The 20,659-nt window shown below is 42.1% G+C and overlaps 1 protein-coding gene across 1 annotated transcript in view; it reads right to left on the bottom strand.

Annotated features, from left to right (window-relative positions):
• Nucleotides 1-751: 751 nt before the first annotated feature.
• Nucleotides 752-20,659, bottom strand: part of ASAH1 (N-acylsphingosine amidohydrolase 1) — a 235,081-nt gene continuing 215,173 nt past the window's right edge. The window contains exon 14 of the mRNA XM_086962561.1: nucleotides 752-1,690. Coding sequence (XP_086818687.1) covers nucleotides 1,601-1,690 — 90 coding nt within the window. The 3' untranslated portion in view covers nucleotides 752-1,600. The remainder of the gene's footprint in view (nucleotides 1,691-20,659) is intronic.

The raw sequence follows: 20,659 nt of genomic DNA, 5'->3' as shown, positions 1-20,659 counted from the left end.
CCCCGGAAAGTAGCCAGCGAATGAGTCAACAATAGCGCTAGGGTCCGTAAGGACCACACCGTCGTCTCCGACGAGCTCGGGCACCACACGGCTGGCCGTCTCCCTCCTGTCAAGCCAAGCCAACAACTTCCCAGCCTTATCGCCCACATCGTAAATACGGCCTTGTTGTTCCTTGGCCAGGATGAGAGCGGCATTAGTGGCCAGGGCGTGGTACTCCGCTTGTTTAAGCGAGAGAGTATCTTGCTATTGGTTAAAGGTGTATCATTCCGCTGTCAATGAAGTGCTTCCGTTGGAATGTATGGCCAACTATTTTAATTCTGAAAAGTGCACTCAGTTATCCATTTGTTTTATCCCATTCAATTCTAGATCTTCGAAATACATTCTATATACAAAACAATTATTTGTGCTACTCTTTCCCGCTATTGGCAAAGAAAAGGACAGGCTTTAAAAAAAGCAAAACAAAACAATTTTGTTTTCCAATAAACACAATTCATGAATGTCTGTGTTTACATGCTTTTCACATTAAAGGCAGACTTATTTGCTTTTGCCAATGCTTCTTCAGGGTTTATGCCACTAGGCGTGCCCAAGCTCATACAGACAATCACACATTTGAGCTAGATCACTGCAGACAGAGGGAGCTCAATCTTTACAGTTTAAGACAAAAAAATATATTATTTTCAAATCGAATATGAATGAGGAAGCTAATATTTTATTCTTTATAAATACTACAAAAAGTAAGCAACATCTGAACTTGGTATAGGTAATATTTTATTTCCAATCTGCTCTCCTGGAAGGAGAAAGAAAAAAACACAACGTACACGTAATTAAAGGGCAATAGTCAATGGAATGCTTTTAATGCATTAAAGCTCATTAAAAAACAATGTAGCAAGGTCTTGCTTTATACATTCATTTTACGATAGTTCTCTTACAGTATTATATTATGGTCAATCTGTGCTACCAACCTAAAGCAACACCATGAGATTTCTGGGCTTGAGAATGATACAGTCCACTGAAACTAATGATTACAGCAGATCACAACCATGGTGCTGGGCAGAAGCCTAGGCTAGTCTTGCTGATCCTGCTACCTTTAAAGGGACTAATGAGATGCATTTGATGGGGGCACCCCTCACATTTTGCTGCAGACTCAAGCAATTGCCTTAAAAAAGAACACAGTACTGGTTCAATTTCCCAGCAGTTAGGTAGGGGATACCGATTCTACAATATAGGTCATTGTTTATTCATAATACAAAATAACACCACTTCTTAAATAATGTCTGAAAATCTTACAATATATTGCTTTTCAAAACCCTGTAAACGCCCTTGAACTGCACGATTGGCTTAAAGTGATTCGTTATAAAAGAAAAACTATGTGGAATTAGATCAGTGCAAGAGATGATTTAACGACAAAAGCAGCTTTCGGTCAGTCCATTAATTCAGTACAAGAAGGTTGTGGGAATTATATTGCCTCGTTTGCATATTAGAAACAGCAAACGAAGGCATCATTTTAATCCCACAAGAGTACCCTGAGATATGCCAACGTATGCTCCTGCAGGTTAGTTGGGGCAAGCAGCCAGCCAGTTTTCCAAACGGGAACTTCTTTTCACCAAGGCATGCAAGGGTCAGGACAGTTCCGCAGATATGCTTCCAGTTTGCCTTCAGAAACTGACATCATTGCCGTATACGTAGTCAGCTAAGAAAGGAAAAAATATTCTGGTTATAACGTGTCAAGGTATTCAGGTACCAAAAGCCAAGTGACTGGCCACGATCACCAAACCAAACGAAAGGATACTCAAAGAACCGTTATTCATCCCAGTATGCTGCAATTCATTTCTAAAACTGAAAAACTAAGCTGCTTAGGCGATCTCAAAAGTCTTGTAAAAAACTGCTTTCTTTCATGACACTTACTATAAAGAAGGTGCAGGAAAAGTAACATACGAAAACATCACTCACCTCTAACAACGATCTCCAACATGGATGTATTCCAAAGGTTCAGACTATGCGCTCCTGCTGCCCAGCGGTGGTTGTCGAAAAGCATGAAAACTCGCCTCAGGCTTTGTTTTGCAGAATACTGAATGCCAGATGTACGTAGGTAATTGTTTGCGAAGACTAAATAGCAAATTTTTGCGATTTGCTGTTTGGTAATCGCAAACACCCATGTGCAAATGGGTGTATTACACATTCAGCGATTCCCAGTGGATCGCACATTTACCAACCCCATAAATATTAATGAGGTAGGACTCGCTTGCGACCCATTGGGAATCGTAAAAATCACAGGGATGGCGGCCTGCTAGGGTCAGAAGACCACCATGTCTGTGATTGCTTTTCAAAAAAGCATTTTTTTAAAATGCAGCCTATTTTCGGGATGTGTTTCAAAAGGAAACATTAAAAGTTTATTTCATTTTTTAGAGTAGGCAGTGGTCCGTGGGACCACTACCTGCTCTCAAAAATGTTTGTTCAAACATTCACAAAGGATAAAGGGTCCGTTAGGGACCCCTTTCCTTTTGTGAATGGGTTACCACCTACTTGAAGTTGGTGCAAAATGCCAATGTTTTGAGAGCACATTTCGGTTGCAAACCATTCACATACCACTGCGATTCGGCATTAGGAAGGGCTGTGTTTAGGGTGTCCCTCCCTAACACCAAATTATAAACCCAAATGGTGATTCAGTAATAGGTTACCGAATCGCAAATAGGGATTTGTACATTTCTATTTTAAATTCTTATACAAAGTAACTGCATATCAGCTGAAAGAAGAGGCAATCCTCTGAGAAGATCATACATACAGTAATTTAAGTAAACTCAAACTACCCTCTGCCTAGACAAGACAGGGACAGATCCAGCATTGTGCAGAGAGAAGAGTTAGAAGTAAACTGGGAGTCCTCTAACAACTGCATCAAATCCCCTTGCCATTATTGTACTGTGGTGGATTGGAGTATGGTACTGTTCCCCAAAAAACAAAGATCGCAGTTCCAGCACTTAAAGAGCTATCGAGATACAAGGCAAAAATCATATGGCTTCTGTTTGGGGGAATAATATATTAACAGATTGCCACCTGTGGTGAATTTGCGCTCAGGTATACTTGTGTTGTGCATTAGTTGTGCCATTGCTATCACGTGCCACAGACTATTAAACAATAGGCCAATGGGGGGCCTCTTTCTTCTCCTAAAATCAAGAGATAAATTGTTGCGTTGCTCCCCACATGTATGAAATCAAGACTTTATTATCAGAGTTGCTCCCTCCAGAGCTTCTGGGCATAAGCCTAGAATGGAAATGGCCGGAACTGGGAAAGGCTAAATCCATTTGATATGGGTTATGCTAGACTTGGCATCTTTGGTGTGGTTTCCCCAGACTTTTTGACCTCTACCTCCTGTATTTTTGATGCTGTGTTGGATTTCGTTTTTGTTGGCTTAGATGCTTTGGGCACTTTGCCACTGCTGATCAGTGTCAAAGTGCAAGTGCTCCCAGTGTAAATTGTGATAACCATTGGTTACTCCTGACTGGCATATTTGATTTACTGGTAACCCCCTAGTAAAGTGCACTAAGTTTGTCAAGGCATGTACATGAAATGCTAATAGTGGGCTTGCAACACTGCTTGTGCCACCCACATGAGTAGCCCTGAAAAGGATTCTCAGACCTGCCATTGCAGTGTCTGTGCACAGTTTGTTAATTACCAGGTCCACTTGCCAGGCCGTAACCTTCCCCTTTCTTACATGTAAGGTACGTGTAGGGCACCCCTATGGTAGGACCAAGGTACCCCCATGGGCAAGGTGAAGTGTATGTGAAAGGTAGGAAACGTACTGGTGTGTGTGACATGTCCTGATAATGAAATACTGCAAATTTTATTTTTCACTATTGAAAGGCTATCTTGACCCATATGATAGAACCAGAAATGCTTTGTAACATCTTACAAGTAGAACTTCCGATTGGGATTAGGTAGGGAAGGATAACATTACTTACCCAGCTAAGTGTTTCAAACAGGAAATCCTCCTCAAGGGATTGTTTGTGCAGCTGCACTGTCGCGTTCTAATCTAGGACCCCGATCAATACAGTGACCTTATGCCCCTATACGGCTATAATCCATCTATTCCCCTATAATGGCATAAACGATCAAGAGTGATATTTCAGAAACTCGTCTCTGGCCTAACACGATCAGAGCCACATTTCAGAATCTCTTCCTCTGCAGTTTCCTCTGCAGCTCATTAGAACAAATGACACAGCAGAAGCCACTATCTAAGATTCCTAGATTACACTCCGAGTTCTTCAACAAGATAAAAACTCAGCAACCTGGGAAAACCCCGCTTGCTATGTTTTGATTAGTAATAGAACTCTAATGAGCACTGAGAGACGATCACTTCCTAGTGACATCTTTATTGACGTCTTATGTCCAAAAACTTACGTCAAACAAGGCACCTTTCAGGTATAAATATTACCAACTTTGCCTTAAGCAAACGCTGCCTCAATGACATCGATGATAGCGATGGTGTGGTGAACATAGGAGCAGAACCGCTGTCCCCTGCAGAGCCCAGCAGATACAAGCTGCCCACGGACGCTGCCCCTCCTCCTCCTCGCGCTGAGAGAGACGCTGTCTTTTCTCCTGCCGAGAAAATCCAGCTCCGGCGTTTCCAGCCTACTCTTGCGAGTGACTGGGATATCGAGTCCTGGAAGGAGATACAAGACCTCCAACATTCTATTCCAGAGGTATGGTGTTGACTAAACCCTTAGAGAGAATTCTTGAAGCAAACCTTGGCAAAACCAACTTAACAAAAACTGCTACTTACTTACTCCCTCCCAAGTATTAGGCTTAGGTCAGGTACACTGGGGTAGGCGTAGTTAGAAGCACCAGTTGAGTACGTTAGCTAAATGTATATATGAATGTATATATTTTATTCATTTTAAACCATTGTATGGCTAAGAAACCATATCAATGCTTTTACAGTATTATTTCGCAATCCTCATTTTACTGTACGCACTTTTTATAATAACTAGTTTTGCAATTGTGGCAATTCATTTCTCTTGCACGAGAAGAAAGACTGTTCAATAAATAATACCTTTTTATTGAAAACGCCCGTCCCTCTATTCTCTGCATCTTGGTGAAAGTAATCTGCACAACTGACTGAGTAAAATAACTGTCTATTGTTTCACACGACTCTAGAGATTAACTCTTATTCTAAGGAGCAAAGTTGTCATGTTTATGCGGTTGTTGGAAAACTTAATCCCTTCTTGTCTGTACCAGGGAAGCTGATCACTTCCTATTCAGTCAAGAAAGTTTCCAGTGACCTCTGAGCTAGTTGGTAACAAACCCAATTAAGTTTAGCATAGTCAGTGGAGACCTGGAAGATGCGCACTTCTACGTCCATACTACTGTTTATGTTATTCCAATGCGCAGGGCCTATTGGGAAAATAGGAACTACACTACAAGGCGCCCAACGTTTGGTAAGGCGATAAAACTAACGCAAGACGTTAGAGTAACTCAGTCGTGCATTTTTCACACAGACTCCTTTCTACAGTAAATACTCCAATAGACGTCTGGAGTGGGTGAAAGATTAAAATCCGCCCAAACTTAGTAGGAAGAGATTCCTATGTAAAGCTCTGGTTTATTCAACGTTGAAGGATTCAGTGTTCCAAAATATTGTGCACCTAATCTTTGTCTCCTTGGAGACCCGCTCTGCAAACCTTGCATTTATACAATGCCAGGAGAAAACGGAACCACTGCACCCGCAGTAAATGCGACTGAGCAGGGTCCCGACGGTACTACTGAACCGGGTGCAATAATCATCCCGGCACATTTAAGAAAATCTATAACGTCAAAACTTATAGAAAATGGCCTGACCACACAAGGTGGCACAGTCGTCTTCGTGATAGAGGCACGAAGAGCACACGAATATCGGCAGACAGAGGTATTCTATTCATGGATAAAATTTCCAGCCGCAACACACAAGTTCCACTACTATATAGTAGGGATCCACCGGATGAGTACGCTCCTTTCGAGGAGAGTGAAATCCCATTAAAATTCCAAAAGCATTTGCTCTGGTTTAAAGGCGCCCTAAAACACAATGATCATATTACCAGGCTCGGTCCACTAGGTAGACCAGGAGCAACGTGGCCGGTTCTAGCCAGCTACACACCGCATCCAGACATTGTAAAAATGTCAAGTGAAGAACTCTTAGTTAAAATAAGAGAATTAACAAAGGCATATAGAGATTTAGTTCAATTGACAATGGAGGATAAAATGATCCGCCAGAAGTTGAAGGAAACAGGTATAACAGATCAACCAATTGAGCTTGCCAGAATCGTAGAAAAATGTTAGGAAGAACTAGGTAGAGACAGCTTGGGTGGAAAACCAGTAAAGCCCCAACTGCTCGAAAATCCTGAAAAATTATTTATTAAAAATAATTCAAACACTCCTAAAAAGAGCTGGGATGGAAATAAACAATCCACTCCCAAGGAAAAGGTTTTCCAGTCCAGAGGAAGGTCTTAAGGAAAGAACTCCGATTCGAGAACACCAATCTCCCCAGAGGGAACCCTCTGAGAAGAGATATAACCTTAGAAATAGGGATAATTTGAAGAAGCCTGATAGATATCAAAGTATTGATACACGTCCCTCTCGATCTTTTTCACAGAAATCGGAAAGAAGAGGACGGTCAGACCCAGGGGAGCACACCAAGTCCAAAGACAAGGAACCTGCTCAGAGTAAAAAATCTCAATTTCCAAGAAAGAAGGTAGCCAGTATTAGAGTAATCGAACATGCCGAGAATACGGAGGACACAGTTGAAAAACGGGGAGTGGGCACAGACAATGCTAGACAGTGCAGCAGAAATCACCATAGCTCGCAAGATCCTGATGAGTCATCTGGAGACAGTGGACACAAATGAATACATTCAAGTAGAAACTGCCGACACCAGAGTTAGCGAGCCCCATAAGATATACAAAATAACACTACGTATAGAGGGTGATAAGACTAGGAAAATAAGGGGTCTATTTTGGGATAAATTCTCAAAAGTCTATGACATTCTGTTAGCTTAATAAGATTGGCCCCCAGAGTTTGGCAGGGAGTTCCCTCGTGGCGAAGAAATGATTATGCCTGCCTTCTCGAATCACATTCCGATTCACAAAAAATATACTTATGCAAGGAAATGGGCAGTAGCCTAGGCACCAGCATTATATAAAAATCATGTAGGATGGGATGAGGACTCTCCTCCTCACAAAATCTAGTTAAAAAATCAACCGACTGCACAAAGGCAGTATCCCATTAAGCAAGAAGCTAAAAAACAAGTCAAAGAGAGATTTAAGATCAAATTGAATACCAGGGGGTGATTGAAACATGCACCTCTCAAATGAACAATCCTTTGTTTCCTGTCTCCAAGCCAGACAATTCATATTGTCTAGTTTTGGATTACAGACACCTTAATGCATGTTGCAAAACATTTGCAGTACAAAATTTGCATAGTGCTGCACTAATGAATAACATAGTTAGGAAAAAATATAAAACGACTAACCATGGGCGAATTTTGCGAATCTGGCGTTCGCGAATTTTGCGAATTTGCGAACTCGCAATCCGCAAAATCCGCGAATTCTCGCGAATTTTTTTTGTGTTCGCAAGGATTTCTGCCAGTTCGCAAGGATTTCTGACAGTTCGCGAGGGTTTTGTAACAGTTCGCAATCGCGAACTTACATGTCAGCTCGCAACGGTCACGATTATGTTGTTTCTACGTCTGGTTCATCATCATAGGTTCCCAGCACCCTCTGTTTCACCCCTGCCACCCTCTGTTTTACCCATGCCACCCTCTGGTGCATCAATGCCTTATGCCACCCTCTGGTTCATCATCACTGTAGATTATGGGGGGAAAAAGCAAGCACACCTGCCTGCTTCAACTGACATGAATTAATTTGGGGTTGATTTATTAATGTGTCACTGTTTTAAAATTCCAGTCTGGCACCTGCATTCTTTTCTGTAATTTGCTTTCTGTTGCAGTGCAATTTTTTTTCCAGGACCTTTGTGGCCTACTTGTAGCTATTCTATGAGCCTGCTGTGAGGGTCAGAGCAGGGTCATACAATTGTTGCAACTAGCAACTGAACAATTGTTGCAACTAGCAACTGAACTTTGGAGGGGCCCTTCTCAGGAAGCACTACAGGGAACGGTTACTAATGATGAGTTTGAACTTTTGAACCTGCTTTCACTTTTGCAAAACTAGTTTTTCTGCAGAGCAGCATTACAGCAACTTTAATGCTCCACCAAGCTTATATGAGAAAGTTGATTTCTAATCCAAAAGTTATCCAAAGAAAATCAAAAGGCCTCAAATCTAAAAAAGTGCAGGCAAATGTCAACCTGAGGAGTTATTCTGATAAAAATAATCATTTTCAAAAGGTCTATGCTGCTTGCTAGTAGATTTCTTGTGCGGAATTGCAATTTTTGTAATTTCGCGAGTGCGAGATTGTTGCTGCCCGCCGCACCTACATGTTCGCAATTGCGAACTTACACCGCAAAGAAGAAAAATCCGCTGCGTGCGGATTTTGCGGGAAATTCACGAATCTCGCGGATTGCGAATTTACCGAAAATCCGCGAGCGTAACGAATTTTCCGCCCATGCTTAAAAACGACATTAGACATATCAAATGGTTTCTTTTGTCAAAACATTGCACCAGAATGCAGATATTTGACCGCTTTCTCAGTAATGGGGTCACAGAAAAATTTCTGTAGGCTCCCACAGGGATTCAAGAATAGCCCAGGACTATTTTCAGCCAGAGTAACAGAGTTACTACAAATATATGATGATGAGGCATTATCTTACGTAGATGATATCTATCTCACAGACGACGACTTGGATACTCACTTGAAAAGAGTGAACACCATTATACTTGGGTTCGCAGCAGAGGGTTACAAATTCAACTTTAAAAAGTCTCGAATTGCCCATCTGACAGTATTATTTTTAGGATACGAATTATCAAGTGAAGGGAAAAGCCTAGCGGACAACTTCTTAGAGAAGTGCGCTGTACTCCAAGCTCCAAAAACGCTGAGGAACTTACAATCGATTCTAGGCTTTCTGAATTTCGGAAGAACTTACATTCTAAATTATGCAGAGAGGGTTAAACCTCTCTACGAACTAATTAAACCTGATTTTAAACCAATCACTTGGACTCAAAAACACACAGAAATTTTGAGATCACTGCAAACAGACATGTTAGCAAAAACAAAATTAGATACAGGTGACAACACACGCGATCTTGTAATCAAAGTCATCCCAGGAAGATGCGTATTCACGTACCTGACCTCTAATGAGGGAGAAAAGGTACCAATTTCAATTAAATCTCACTTGTATACACAAGCAGAAAAAACATTCAGCCCAACAGAAAATACTGTGAAAGCAGTAGAAACTGCATTAGCGAATGAGCGAGAACTAGCACATGGCAGAAGGATCAATATCCTCACAGCGGAATCCGCCTTCGAGGCGCTATTCAGCCCAGTAAACCTGCCCACAGTGTCACTGGATCCGAAATGGATACAGTGTGTAGATTCTCTTATAGCGGAAGATGTGAAATACTATTTCGCCCCGCAATTCGAAAAACTGAATGATTTGACTTATGAAGAAGAATATCCTCTGCCAATCGAACTTCTCCCTCTCCAACAATACTCCTGTATAATCTATACAGATAGATTTGTACAGCATTTCAACGTAGAGAATAAATCCTACGATGCAGCCTGTGCGATTGTTAAAGGTCGTTGGCTGTGCGGTAAATTCAGACCGAAAATAACAAAAACTGAATCAGTGAGGAAATGTTCGGCTCATAGAGCTGAAATCAGATGTTTAAAGATGGCGCTTGAAAATGCAGAACGTGAATTCCCGACACTAATCGTGTGCGATTCGCATTTTTGCGTCAACTCTTACAATAAGTTGCAGAGCTGGAGTCAAAATGATTACAAAGATGACACAGGTGCCACAATAAAGCATAAAATGCTTTGGAAACAGGTAGCTCTTTTACAGAAAGAACTACAAAAGACTCAAGTGATACACTCTCTGAGTCATCAACGTGATGGCGTTCACGTTGCAGGGAATTCATTGGCTAATACAGCCATAGCTGAAGCAACTAAACCGGCTTCCGTAGCCACAAAAAAGCGTTCAGAAAAATACATAGATGGGGAAACCATGCTGGCAGTAAAAATGTCCTTGAATAGGCGACTGTGCAGCACTACCCGTGAACTATCCACTCAATTATGCATACGTAATTGATGCAAACTCCGTTCCTTTTGCTCGAATGCCTGGAGTGGGGGATAGGGTAATTCCAAACATGAACAGGAGAAGATTCCTATTACAGGAGGCACATATGGGGTTGGGTCTGAGACACCAAACAATCAGGGACTCTCTGAGAGAATTGCAATCAGAGTACTGGTGGCCGGAAATGAGCGTAGGTATTCATGAATTTGCAAAAAACTGTGAAGACTGCAACAGAGATCGCAGTGGAGAACCGGCCAGTGTAGTGTCAGAAACCCTAATAGAAAGCATAAGGCGATCTATCCGCGCAATCAAACAAGAGAAACGCGTCCCATTGTAGATCATTAAGGCTAAACACACTTAAAAAATTTGGCCCCAGCGCTCAGCTGACGCCAGAACGGTTATAAAACATCTGCGAGTCTTTATCGGCACATACGCAATTGCCATGTTCCATTCTGACCAGGGTCCTGCTTATAGCTCTCGAGCTTATAAGGAGGTCATGGCCAACATGGGCGTTGGCTTGCGGTATTCTTGTCCGGCACACCCCGAAGGGAACAGTGTGGTAGAAAGAAAAAACCGGGACATAAAGCAATTTATAACAGCGAAGGTATTAGGTTCGGGTGATGGGTGGGTCAAACATTTAATAAGTGTCCAGTTAAGCCTAAACAACTTGCCAAGAAATTCTCTAAAAGGTTTCAGCCCATATGAACTATTGTTCGGAAATAGAATGCACATTCAGGACTTAGATAGTCAGGTATCAGTGGTAAAAGATAAGAAAACATACTTTGACATCAAAGACTGTTTGGCTGTTTTACAGGACTTGAATGAAACAAGAAAATCCTTAAGCAACATAAAGTTAAAGCAACAGCCAACTACCACTGACGAGGCACCACCAGCCCCAGCAAGGCCTGTCTGGATTCCAAAGATTGGGGATCTAGTCCGAGAAAAAATAGCGGTGAAGAAGGAATTTGGGCCTTCTTACAGAAAAGCAGTACCTGTCTTAGCAATCAACGGAACAAGATCAGTAGTACTACCGCCCCTTGCTGGTAAAAAGGAGAACAGAGTTATATCAATCGACCTGGTAAAACCACAAGCATGTGGCCTATAATCAACAGTAGGCCCAGTGGACTCCCGAGAAACAACAGAATACCCAAACGTGCAACAATTCAAGAGGTTCAAACTGAAAGACTAATCACATTCGATAAGCCTGCAGTGCACAGAGAGGGACTACGCAATAATGCCATGGAACTCGTGCCTCTTGAAACAGATTGAAACAGTTCGTCAAGAAACACCAGTCTACAATGATGTGGCATCAGAATGTGCTACCGAAAGACAAATTGAAAGAACAATCCCAACAATTGACAGAACTGCCTCTGGCTACTTCATCAACTTCGATAACTTTTCTGAGGATCAAAGCAACCCCGAAGTGATGCCAGAAATAAAAAAGACTTTTAAAGAAAAAGCGACAGAACTCTTTCATCAAATCAAAGAAGTATATCTGGATGCACCATTAATTGAGCATTGGATTATTTCGGGGGTATTTATACTCCTACTATGCCCAATTTTAGTTTTAATTTTAGGAAAGTTTATTACAATTCAATGGACACAGCAAGTCAGAACATCAACTTAGTCCTCAAACCACACAGATCATTCCACGTAAAGAAAAGAGAACTGTCAACAGTAAATGTCACAGCCATTCCAATACCCGGCGGGGTAGTATGGGACAAAACGGACTATGAAATATATGGTCCGGTCGAAATCCTGAAATATCCTCATCAATTCAAGGTTTCCTTAAGTGACTTTGTAAAACCTAGTACATTCTCTGATGATTGGGACTTTGAAAGTATTAATAATATGATGTCTGATTTAGTAATGTCAGCAAGATTCACAGAACATGATTATTTGCAAGGTTCGTCTAGTTATGAACAGATGTTCTGCTACACACACTATGGTGATCATTACTTGCATAAATCTGCACAACCTAGAAATGTTTTAAATATAACCAATGGGAACATTGTGCTACTCCACCTAAAAGCAGTTCTAAAACATTCTATGAGAAATTTCAGTACGTCTCAGGGCTTAACACCAGTGATGCAGAAACGTTTTATTATAAACTGTTAGATAAAACAGGGTTGAAAACTATGCTGACAAATACTAAATTGATATATTCAGAAGCATTTTATGAAAAAATGATGACATTTGGTTTTGATTATTGGAAAAATAACATTGAAACAAAAACAATCTGGGGTACAAAAGATTGGCAGGTACAAGGCATAGAAGCATTATTTCGAGCCTGCATGATCCCAGAACAATTAATGTTTTTAAATGAAACAATTCACCAAACAACCTGTCTTGGCCTAGCTAAGATCAAAGACCTTAACAAACCGTCTATTCCAAAGCCAATACCTGATAATGCAACAACAGATATTGAAATAGACGTATCTAAAATTTTACATCTAAACAGAACACATCCTGATTGGAAAAAGTGGTTAATCTGGCCTACTGATACAAACAACTGTCAAGATAGATTCCTGAATAAAACACAGGGGTTAGCAATGTCCAGACCAGACCCTAGATACTCCCAGAGACAACATCCAGGGATAGTAACAACATACAGTGTAGGGAAGCTGTACCTTGAATGGCTAAAATTATCCACACTGGCTGAAATTAAGCAACATTTATCTTTACTTAGAGGGTGCTGATTTGCGCGATTTTATTATGGGACCACGCAAACAGCGTCAAAAACGCTTCATAGCGGCCAGCATCTATGCGGCATACAACGAGGCTTAAAAAAGTCACACAAATTGAAACAGCTGAAAAAATACAAGAAATTGATTGTATTAACTTGGAAAAATCACTTTTTGTTGTGGACAATGGGTTAATGACTCTGCCTTCCAGAATATATTCACTGGACAGTATTGTATCATCTGCCATAGATATAATAGACAAAGACTTGCTAATGTTACAGCATGGCCAGTCACAATTGCATTCTATTGTACAGTTAGGCTGGACGCTGCAAAATCTTCGTTCAGGCTATGTGCCTTGGCGTTTAATCAACACAACGTCATTGTTTTCCATCTTTAACCTTACTGATAAACAAATCAGCTTGGCACAGAAAGGAGCAGACTATACATTCCTGAGCATCGAAAAACTTGAGAGATTACCTTTGACAATGTCAGAAAGTCCTGTCATTGAATGGATAATACACGGGATTATCACAATTCCGATAACTTTCCGATTTAAAAATTGCCTTGAATACATACCGACTGGCCAGTATGAACGTTTGGGTAAAGGATACGTTAAGTCAGCATGGACATTACCATACACACACACATGCTATAGTGACAGCAACAAAAATGTATTTCTTAGTGGTGAAAACTGTAAACATTCACTAAGCGGTATACTTTTGTGCCAGGGTATTAATTTACACGGAGCCTGTGAAGGAAATTCTAACAACCTTTCATGCCACCAACATGTCACACCTGCAACGCAGATAGAAACCTTCTTTAAGCAGCTCTCGAATGGGAGTTACATTCTTAGAACGGATCGCAGCTGTTGTGGCCTTTTGCCAGGGAAAGCATATCTCGTAAGCGTAACTTCCATGGTCAAATGCTGTATGCAAGCATTGTTTCCAAACGGCCCTGGAGACGCTGAGACTCCCATATGGCCTCGTTTGAATTTCTCTTCTATACGAATTGATACTTTAAGCAGAATGAAGTCTGTGCTTTTGCAGACAACAGTGCCATCACGTCATCAAAAGAGACGTATGAACTCCAAGTTGCAAGGACAACATCAGAGATTCATGACCTTTTATCAACAAATTGCCCCGTGCATTTCACAGAAATGCTTAGCCAACTCCTTAACATGTCTAGTGCCACAGGCATCCCAGGCATATTTAAGACCATTTTTACGGGACTGTTAACGCCATTCAAAGCAATTCTAGGAATCATTCCCAATTTTGTCCATTCAGTCTTTGGCGGCATACCCCTATTTTTGGGACTTGTAGCAGGCATTTTATTTTTGACCCTCCTGCTCCGATATGGCAAGCCAAAACTCAGACATGACTCCTACAAGGATGGAGGAAACGATCCTAGCAATACGCTACCGGGACCGAATAACTAGAGTCCTTGGATTGGCCAGGCTGAGAGATCTGAACATGACCTGGTTTCTTTCATTCAGACCGATATGGCAGACCTGCATCTTACCTGTGCTTCGATGTATGCTATGAGGAGATGAGTACGTGTTGGACATCTGTCTTGCACTTCCATCAGCAGTACCAATGGATATCGATACTTTGCTAAGTCCTATAACGGCTCACGCATTGTGTTGTCCCCAGCGGCTACCAATCCTGATGACGGCATTCGTTGAGACTCCTGTGCTACGACTAGGTGGTGACAGTGGAGCGAGAAATAAAAGCAACATCACCCAGGTACGACCTTCTGTGAGCATTGCTGATCCAGACTTTGATGATAGCAATCACTCTCACACCTGCCAAGTTACAGCACTATCGAACTTGGTCGAACTGTCACCTGATTTTGTAAACCAATTCTTTGAGAGCCTGTCTGATATGATGTTCTCCCCTGAACAGAAACAATAATTTAGAAAAGCATTCCGACACACAGCGTTCCCATGAACTCTGAATTCGGCCTTCAGTTTTGATCAACAAAAACTGCTGAAAAGCGTTGGAACTCTATTCCCCGTTCAACAAGAATTTTTTTTTTGAATTGAACACTTTTTAAAAAATATTTACCTTTTTTCTGGCACAAAAATTCTTTGCTTAAAGTAGACCTATTCATAAAGAACAGAAGCTTCTATTTTTAGGTAATTCTAGAGACATAATAACTTTACATCAGCCTCTAGCACATGTTACAGCAATTGCATTTATATGTGATGAAATTATCTCGCCTTTCTTTTCTGTATTAAGAGATATTTCATGTGTAATCTTTTGCAAAATCGTTCACTGATTGCATATGCTATAATTTTGAATGATTTCTATGCTTGAAGACGTACAGTACATCCATGTATTTCAAATACGCCATTTCAAATGCAAATATGTATTTTGGGGTGGGTAATGTTACACATGCATCTTTTGCTATAGTTTTTAGTAAATTGATGGACATAAATTCGTGGAGTGGGTGTCGCGTTCTAATCTAGGACCCCAATCAATACTGTGACCTTATGCCCCTATACGGCTATAATCCATCTATTCCCCTATAATGGCATAAACGATCAAGAGTGATATTTCAGAAACTCGTCTCTGGCCTAACACGATCAGAGCCACATTTCAGAATCTCTTCCTCTGCAGCTTCCTCTGCAGCTCATTAGAGCAAATGACACAGCAGAAGCCACTATCTAAGATTCCTAGATTACACTCAGAGTTCTTCAACAAGATAAAAACTCAGCAACCTGGGAAAACCCCGCTTGCTATGTTTTGATTAGTAATAGAACTCTAATGAGCACTGAGAGACGATCACTTCCTAGTGACATCTTTGACGTCTTATGTCCAAAAACTTACGTCAAACAAGGCACCTTTCAGGTATAAATATTACCAACGTTGCCTTAAGCAAACGCTGCCTCAATGACATTGATGATAGCGATGGTGTGGTGAACATAGGAGCAGAACCGCTGTCCTCTGCAGAGCCCAGCAGATACAAGCTGCCCACGGACGCTGCCCCTCCTCCTCCTCGACGCGCTGAGAGAGACGCGGTCTTTTCTCCTGCCGAGAAAATCCAGCTCCGGCGTTTCCAGCCTACTCTTGCGAGTGACTGGGATATCGAGTCCTGGAAGGAGATACAAGACCTCCAACATTCTATTCCAGAGGTATGGTGTTGACTAAACCCTTAGAGAGAATTCTTGAAGCAAACCTTGGCAAAACCAACTTAACTAAAACTGCTACTTACTTACTCCCTCCCAAGTATTAGGCTTAGGTCAGGTACACTGGGGTAGGCGTTGTTAGAAGCACCAGTTGAGTACGTTAGCTAAATGTATATATGAATGTATATATTTTATTCATTTTAAACCATTGTATGGCTAAGAAACCATATCAATGCTTTTACAGTATTATTTCGAAATCCTCATTTTACTGTACGCACTTTTTATAATAACTAGTCTTGCAATTGTGGCAATTCATTTCTCTTGCACGAGAAGAAAGACTGTTCAATAAATAATACCTTTTTATTGAAAACGCCCGTCTCTCTATTCTCTGCATCTTGGTGAAAGTAATCTGCACAACTGACTGAGTAAAATAACTGTCTATTGTTTCACACGACTCTAGAGATTGACTCTTATTCTAAGGAGCAAAGTTGTCATGTTTATGCGGTTGTTGGAAAACTGAATCCCTTCTTGTCTGTACCAGGGAAGCTGATCACTTCCTATTCAGTCAAGAAAGTTTCCAGTGACCTCTGAGCTAGTTGGTAACAAACCCAATTAAGTTTAGCATAGTCAGTGGAGACCTGGAAGTTCCGCACTTCTACGTCCATACTACTGTTTATGTTATTCCAATGCGCAGGGCCTATTGGGAAAATAGGAACTACACTACCATGGTAGTTGGCAACTCTACCTATCAGCTCTATATAGCCTATGCTGTCGTTTCCTGTGGGAGAGTTGGTGTTGTAATCTCTCCAAGGATCTGGAACTAATGGTACATTGTCCCCATCCCCAACCCCGTCTTCATCATCCTGATCTTCAGGTGTGTGTGGTGGTGAGTGTTCAGGTGAAATCATTAAATGTTGAGGTTGTGGAGAAGGATTAGTCCTGACATTCTTCCTCTTCAAAGGAATTTGGTAGGCCTACTCCAATTCTGGTTTTCTTTTCAGTGACACTTTTATAGTGATATGTCCGGTAGTAGGATGGATTTACAACTCTTGTTGTTTCAGATCCAGCTTGCTAGGCGGAGCATCGAAAAGTTGTTCCCCAGAAGGGATGGGCACATCCAGTTGTTTCGGTGCAGAAATGTTCGCTGCCTATGGTTTCGGAGACAGAGTCTTGGATCCTGAAGATTTCGGATCCAAAAGTGTTTGCGGTGCCAAAGGTAGTTGGCCGGAGCCGGCCTTTGATTTTGATCCAGAAGGTTTCGGATCAGATCCCGTTTTCTGTCGGCTTGGGTCGGAGCCGGAAGGCTTATGGGCGTGTTTCTGTGCCGAACCAGGAGGTGGGGCGTCAGAAACGTGTTCACGGTGCCGACCGTGACCCGGAGGTAGGGGTTGGACCAGAGCCTTTATCTTGGGCTGAGGAGGACTTTGGGGCATGGGAGTAACTGTACTCACAGTACGCTGCCCTTGTGGGATCTCGTTGTCCCTCTCGGAGCCGTAGTCAGAGATGGCGATGAGATCTTGTTCTACCTTGACTCTCATGGCGTCTCCGGCCTCTTGTTCAGAATCTTCTTCGAAGAGGTCCGGAATGGAGCTTGCATGTTGGCTCTGCATGTTGCGACGTCGCGCCCGAAGGTCACGAAGCGTCTCCGTGGAGTGGAAAGCCATGCATGCGTCGCAGTCCTGTTCTCTGTGTGAGTCGGTGCGCGTGGCACAGAGGGCAGAATTTGAATGGAGTCCATTCCATTGACTGCGAGGCAGATCGAAAGTTATTTTTTAAGTAAATACGATACGCGGAGAAAGGGATACGCAATTGAAAAAAACAATACAGTTGAGGGGGGAGTGTATTGCTCACCAAGGGACACAGAAGAAACGGTGTCGAACTGGAGCACAGCAATTCACGTCTGACCCCAATGGCGGAAAAAAACAATAAAACAATGGAGTTGATGCCCATGCGCAAGATCACTTAAAGGAGGAGTCGCCTACCTCATGACTAGAAAAGACTACTTTGAAGAAAAACAAACTGCAAACATCCGGACCCAACACTAGATGGCAGGCGCATGCAAAGCAGGTGATCTACAGCTCACATGCCTCTAACAAAGTTTAGGCTCTCTGAACTCAGAATTTGATAACACATCTCTTAGTAAAGATGGTTTTTAAATTGTGTGTTTGACAATGCCACTTTTAGAAAGTAGGGAAAAACCAAAGGGGATGATGGATGGAGCATTGACAATACAAACACTCACCACCAGTCAACTGATCTGGGTTTAATCCATCACCGTTCTTTAGCTCCCTCCGCCACCCCTGTTCAGACATGGCCATATGCAAATCAGTCTGACCCTGTGCCTCATGGGAACAGTCCAGCCCGAACTGCCAAGCCATGTCTTCCCTGGACCGGAATCAAGCTCCCAGGACATGTCTGAACTGAACTTTTTTAGTTTTAGAACGTAGGCATTTCCTGGTTTACCCATTCTGTGTGCCTCTGCCTGTTTGTGTATTGACGGTCTGGTTTTGGAGTGACAGGGGCTGGGGATGTGCATTTACTGTAGACAGCCTATGAGGGGGGAGGAGGGGTTGAGATGTGCCTGGCCTTCTTGGATGACTGAGAGCTGAGCTGAGTAGACCTTGGCAGAATTTAGAGTAGTGGGAGGAGATTTCTTTGCATCTGAATAGGGACTATCTCCCTTGCATAATGCTGTCTTCACCCCCTGATGTCACACTGCACCAGTAAGGACAGAACTGGTTTGGCCTGGGCTCAGAGACCCTTAGACAAAGAGAACAAAGACATTTTGGGGTATAATTATTACACCTGAAACCCCAGAGATTTAGATCACTTCTGGACTCAAGAGGAACCACTGCCAAGGAGAAGGGCTGAGAGGAGGAGTACTGCCCCTTTGCCTTGTGCTGTGTAGGGTTGACCTACAGTTGCTGTTTCTGCCAAGGAAAGAACAAAGACTGGAACTTTGCTTTGAACCTGCTTGAAGAAGATCTTCAAGGGCCTGTGTGTGCTGGCCTCTCACTCTGAAGTCTCAGGGACAATAATTAAAGAAGCTTTTAAATTCTGTATTTACCTTGTCACATAATTTTCTGCACTTCAAAGACAGAGGTCAAATGTCAGGCTATATCTTCTGACAAACTGTTTCTTATTTGTTTTAACATTAGGATTGGTGTTTACAAACTTCTCTCACTTTGCAGTCACAGAAAGAAAAGCAATGTGATTTATGTGACAATCGTGCTGGGGTACAGGAAGAGTGAAAGGAAAGGGTCTAAGATGTAATTCTGTAAAATGTGAACTGAACACATTCAGCCGCTAGGAAAGAAAAAATAAAACACATTCTTTCGTAATCCTGAAGAGTGATGGTAACAAAAGTTTTAATGGGATCAAAACTAATCAAGACTTTACATGGTGATACACAAATGGTAAATATTCACTGAAACCCCATTTCCACACATTAATATTAGCATGTAATATAGTTTATAAGTAAAACTACATGCCTGGACATATTCAGTGGACATTTCAATGGAAGAATGTGTTGCCTTTAATTGACATTGCTCTTCTACACAATGCTTTAGTTACATTAAAAACAAATCAAAATTGCTGCTTGATGTCAATTAAAGCTAGGTGGCTCGGAAAAGTTTGTCGTTCAAAAAATTTGGCTGTGGTTCTAAAAAGTTTGGAAAGCACTGATCAATCACGTCATTTGTATAGCGCACTACACACCCGGAAGGGTCTCAAGGCGCTGTGTAGCATTCTCTTTGGATGGGAGATACTCACATGCGGCCTCAGGATTTATAAAGAGCACTCTACTTTTCAGGACTGTAGCTTTGCCAAGTACCACAAAGATGCCTCTAGACCATTGACCATCATCTAGTTCTTGACCATCTGCAATTCTCTTCTGTGCCACTGTGTCACAAAACTGAAGTCTGGGAAGATGTGCACTCAGGAGTCCTCAAACAGGATGGAGCCTTTCTTTGCTGCCACCTTCATGACTATTTCACGCTGAACAGTGGCTGCCAGCTTTGCTAACCCAGTGCTTGAACCCTAGCATTTCTCCACAGGGCCTTTGGGAGGGTGCCAGTTATCTTTCAACACAAACTCCAGGCAGCATATATCCATCCAGTACCATGATTTATTAAAAAGAACATTGCACTTTCTACTTCAAATCACCAGTTTTATGCAGGTCTGATAGCCTTAGAATACACAGTGCTTTTGCCCTAGAAAAGGTTTGTAAGTGCTCTACGTTTTCCTCCAGATTTTAAATGGAAACCACTGCACAGCTGTCAAACCTCTGCTACTGTTGTAGGACCTTTCTGTGGGAACCCTTGATCACTTTTACTCATTCGTGAGGGCACGGACCTCTTCCTCGTAGCAGATGCTCCATCTGTGTTTTCCTCCAATGCTTCTTCTAGTGCTGAAGTCTTTTAGGAAGCACATTATTTGCACTGCTCTCCTAAAGACTGGCTGCCACATCTTTCGAGCCTTTGGGAAATGGCCCACTGGCTGTCTTTTGGGGCTGGCCCTTCCCTAAAAAAAGTTGGGAGGGGTTGTCTAAGATGGTGGCTGAGTAGGCGTTTCTTCGCACCACTCTGCATCCTGGGCACGTAAGCCTGCAGTACCAGGCGCTACCCATACGACTGTATT

This window comes from Lissotriton vulgaris, chromosome 3_1 (assembly GCF_964263255.1).
Source record: "Lissotriton vulgaris chromosome 3_1, aLisVul1.2, whole genome shotgun sequence".
Lineage (NCBI taxonomy): Eukaryota > Metazoa > Chordata > Amphibia > Caudata > Salamandridae > Lissotriton > Lissotriton vulgaris.
This window is presented reverse-complemented; position numbering and strand designations above follow the sequence as displayed.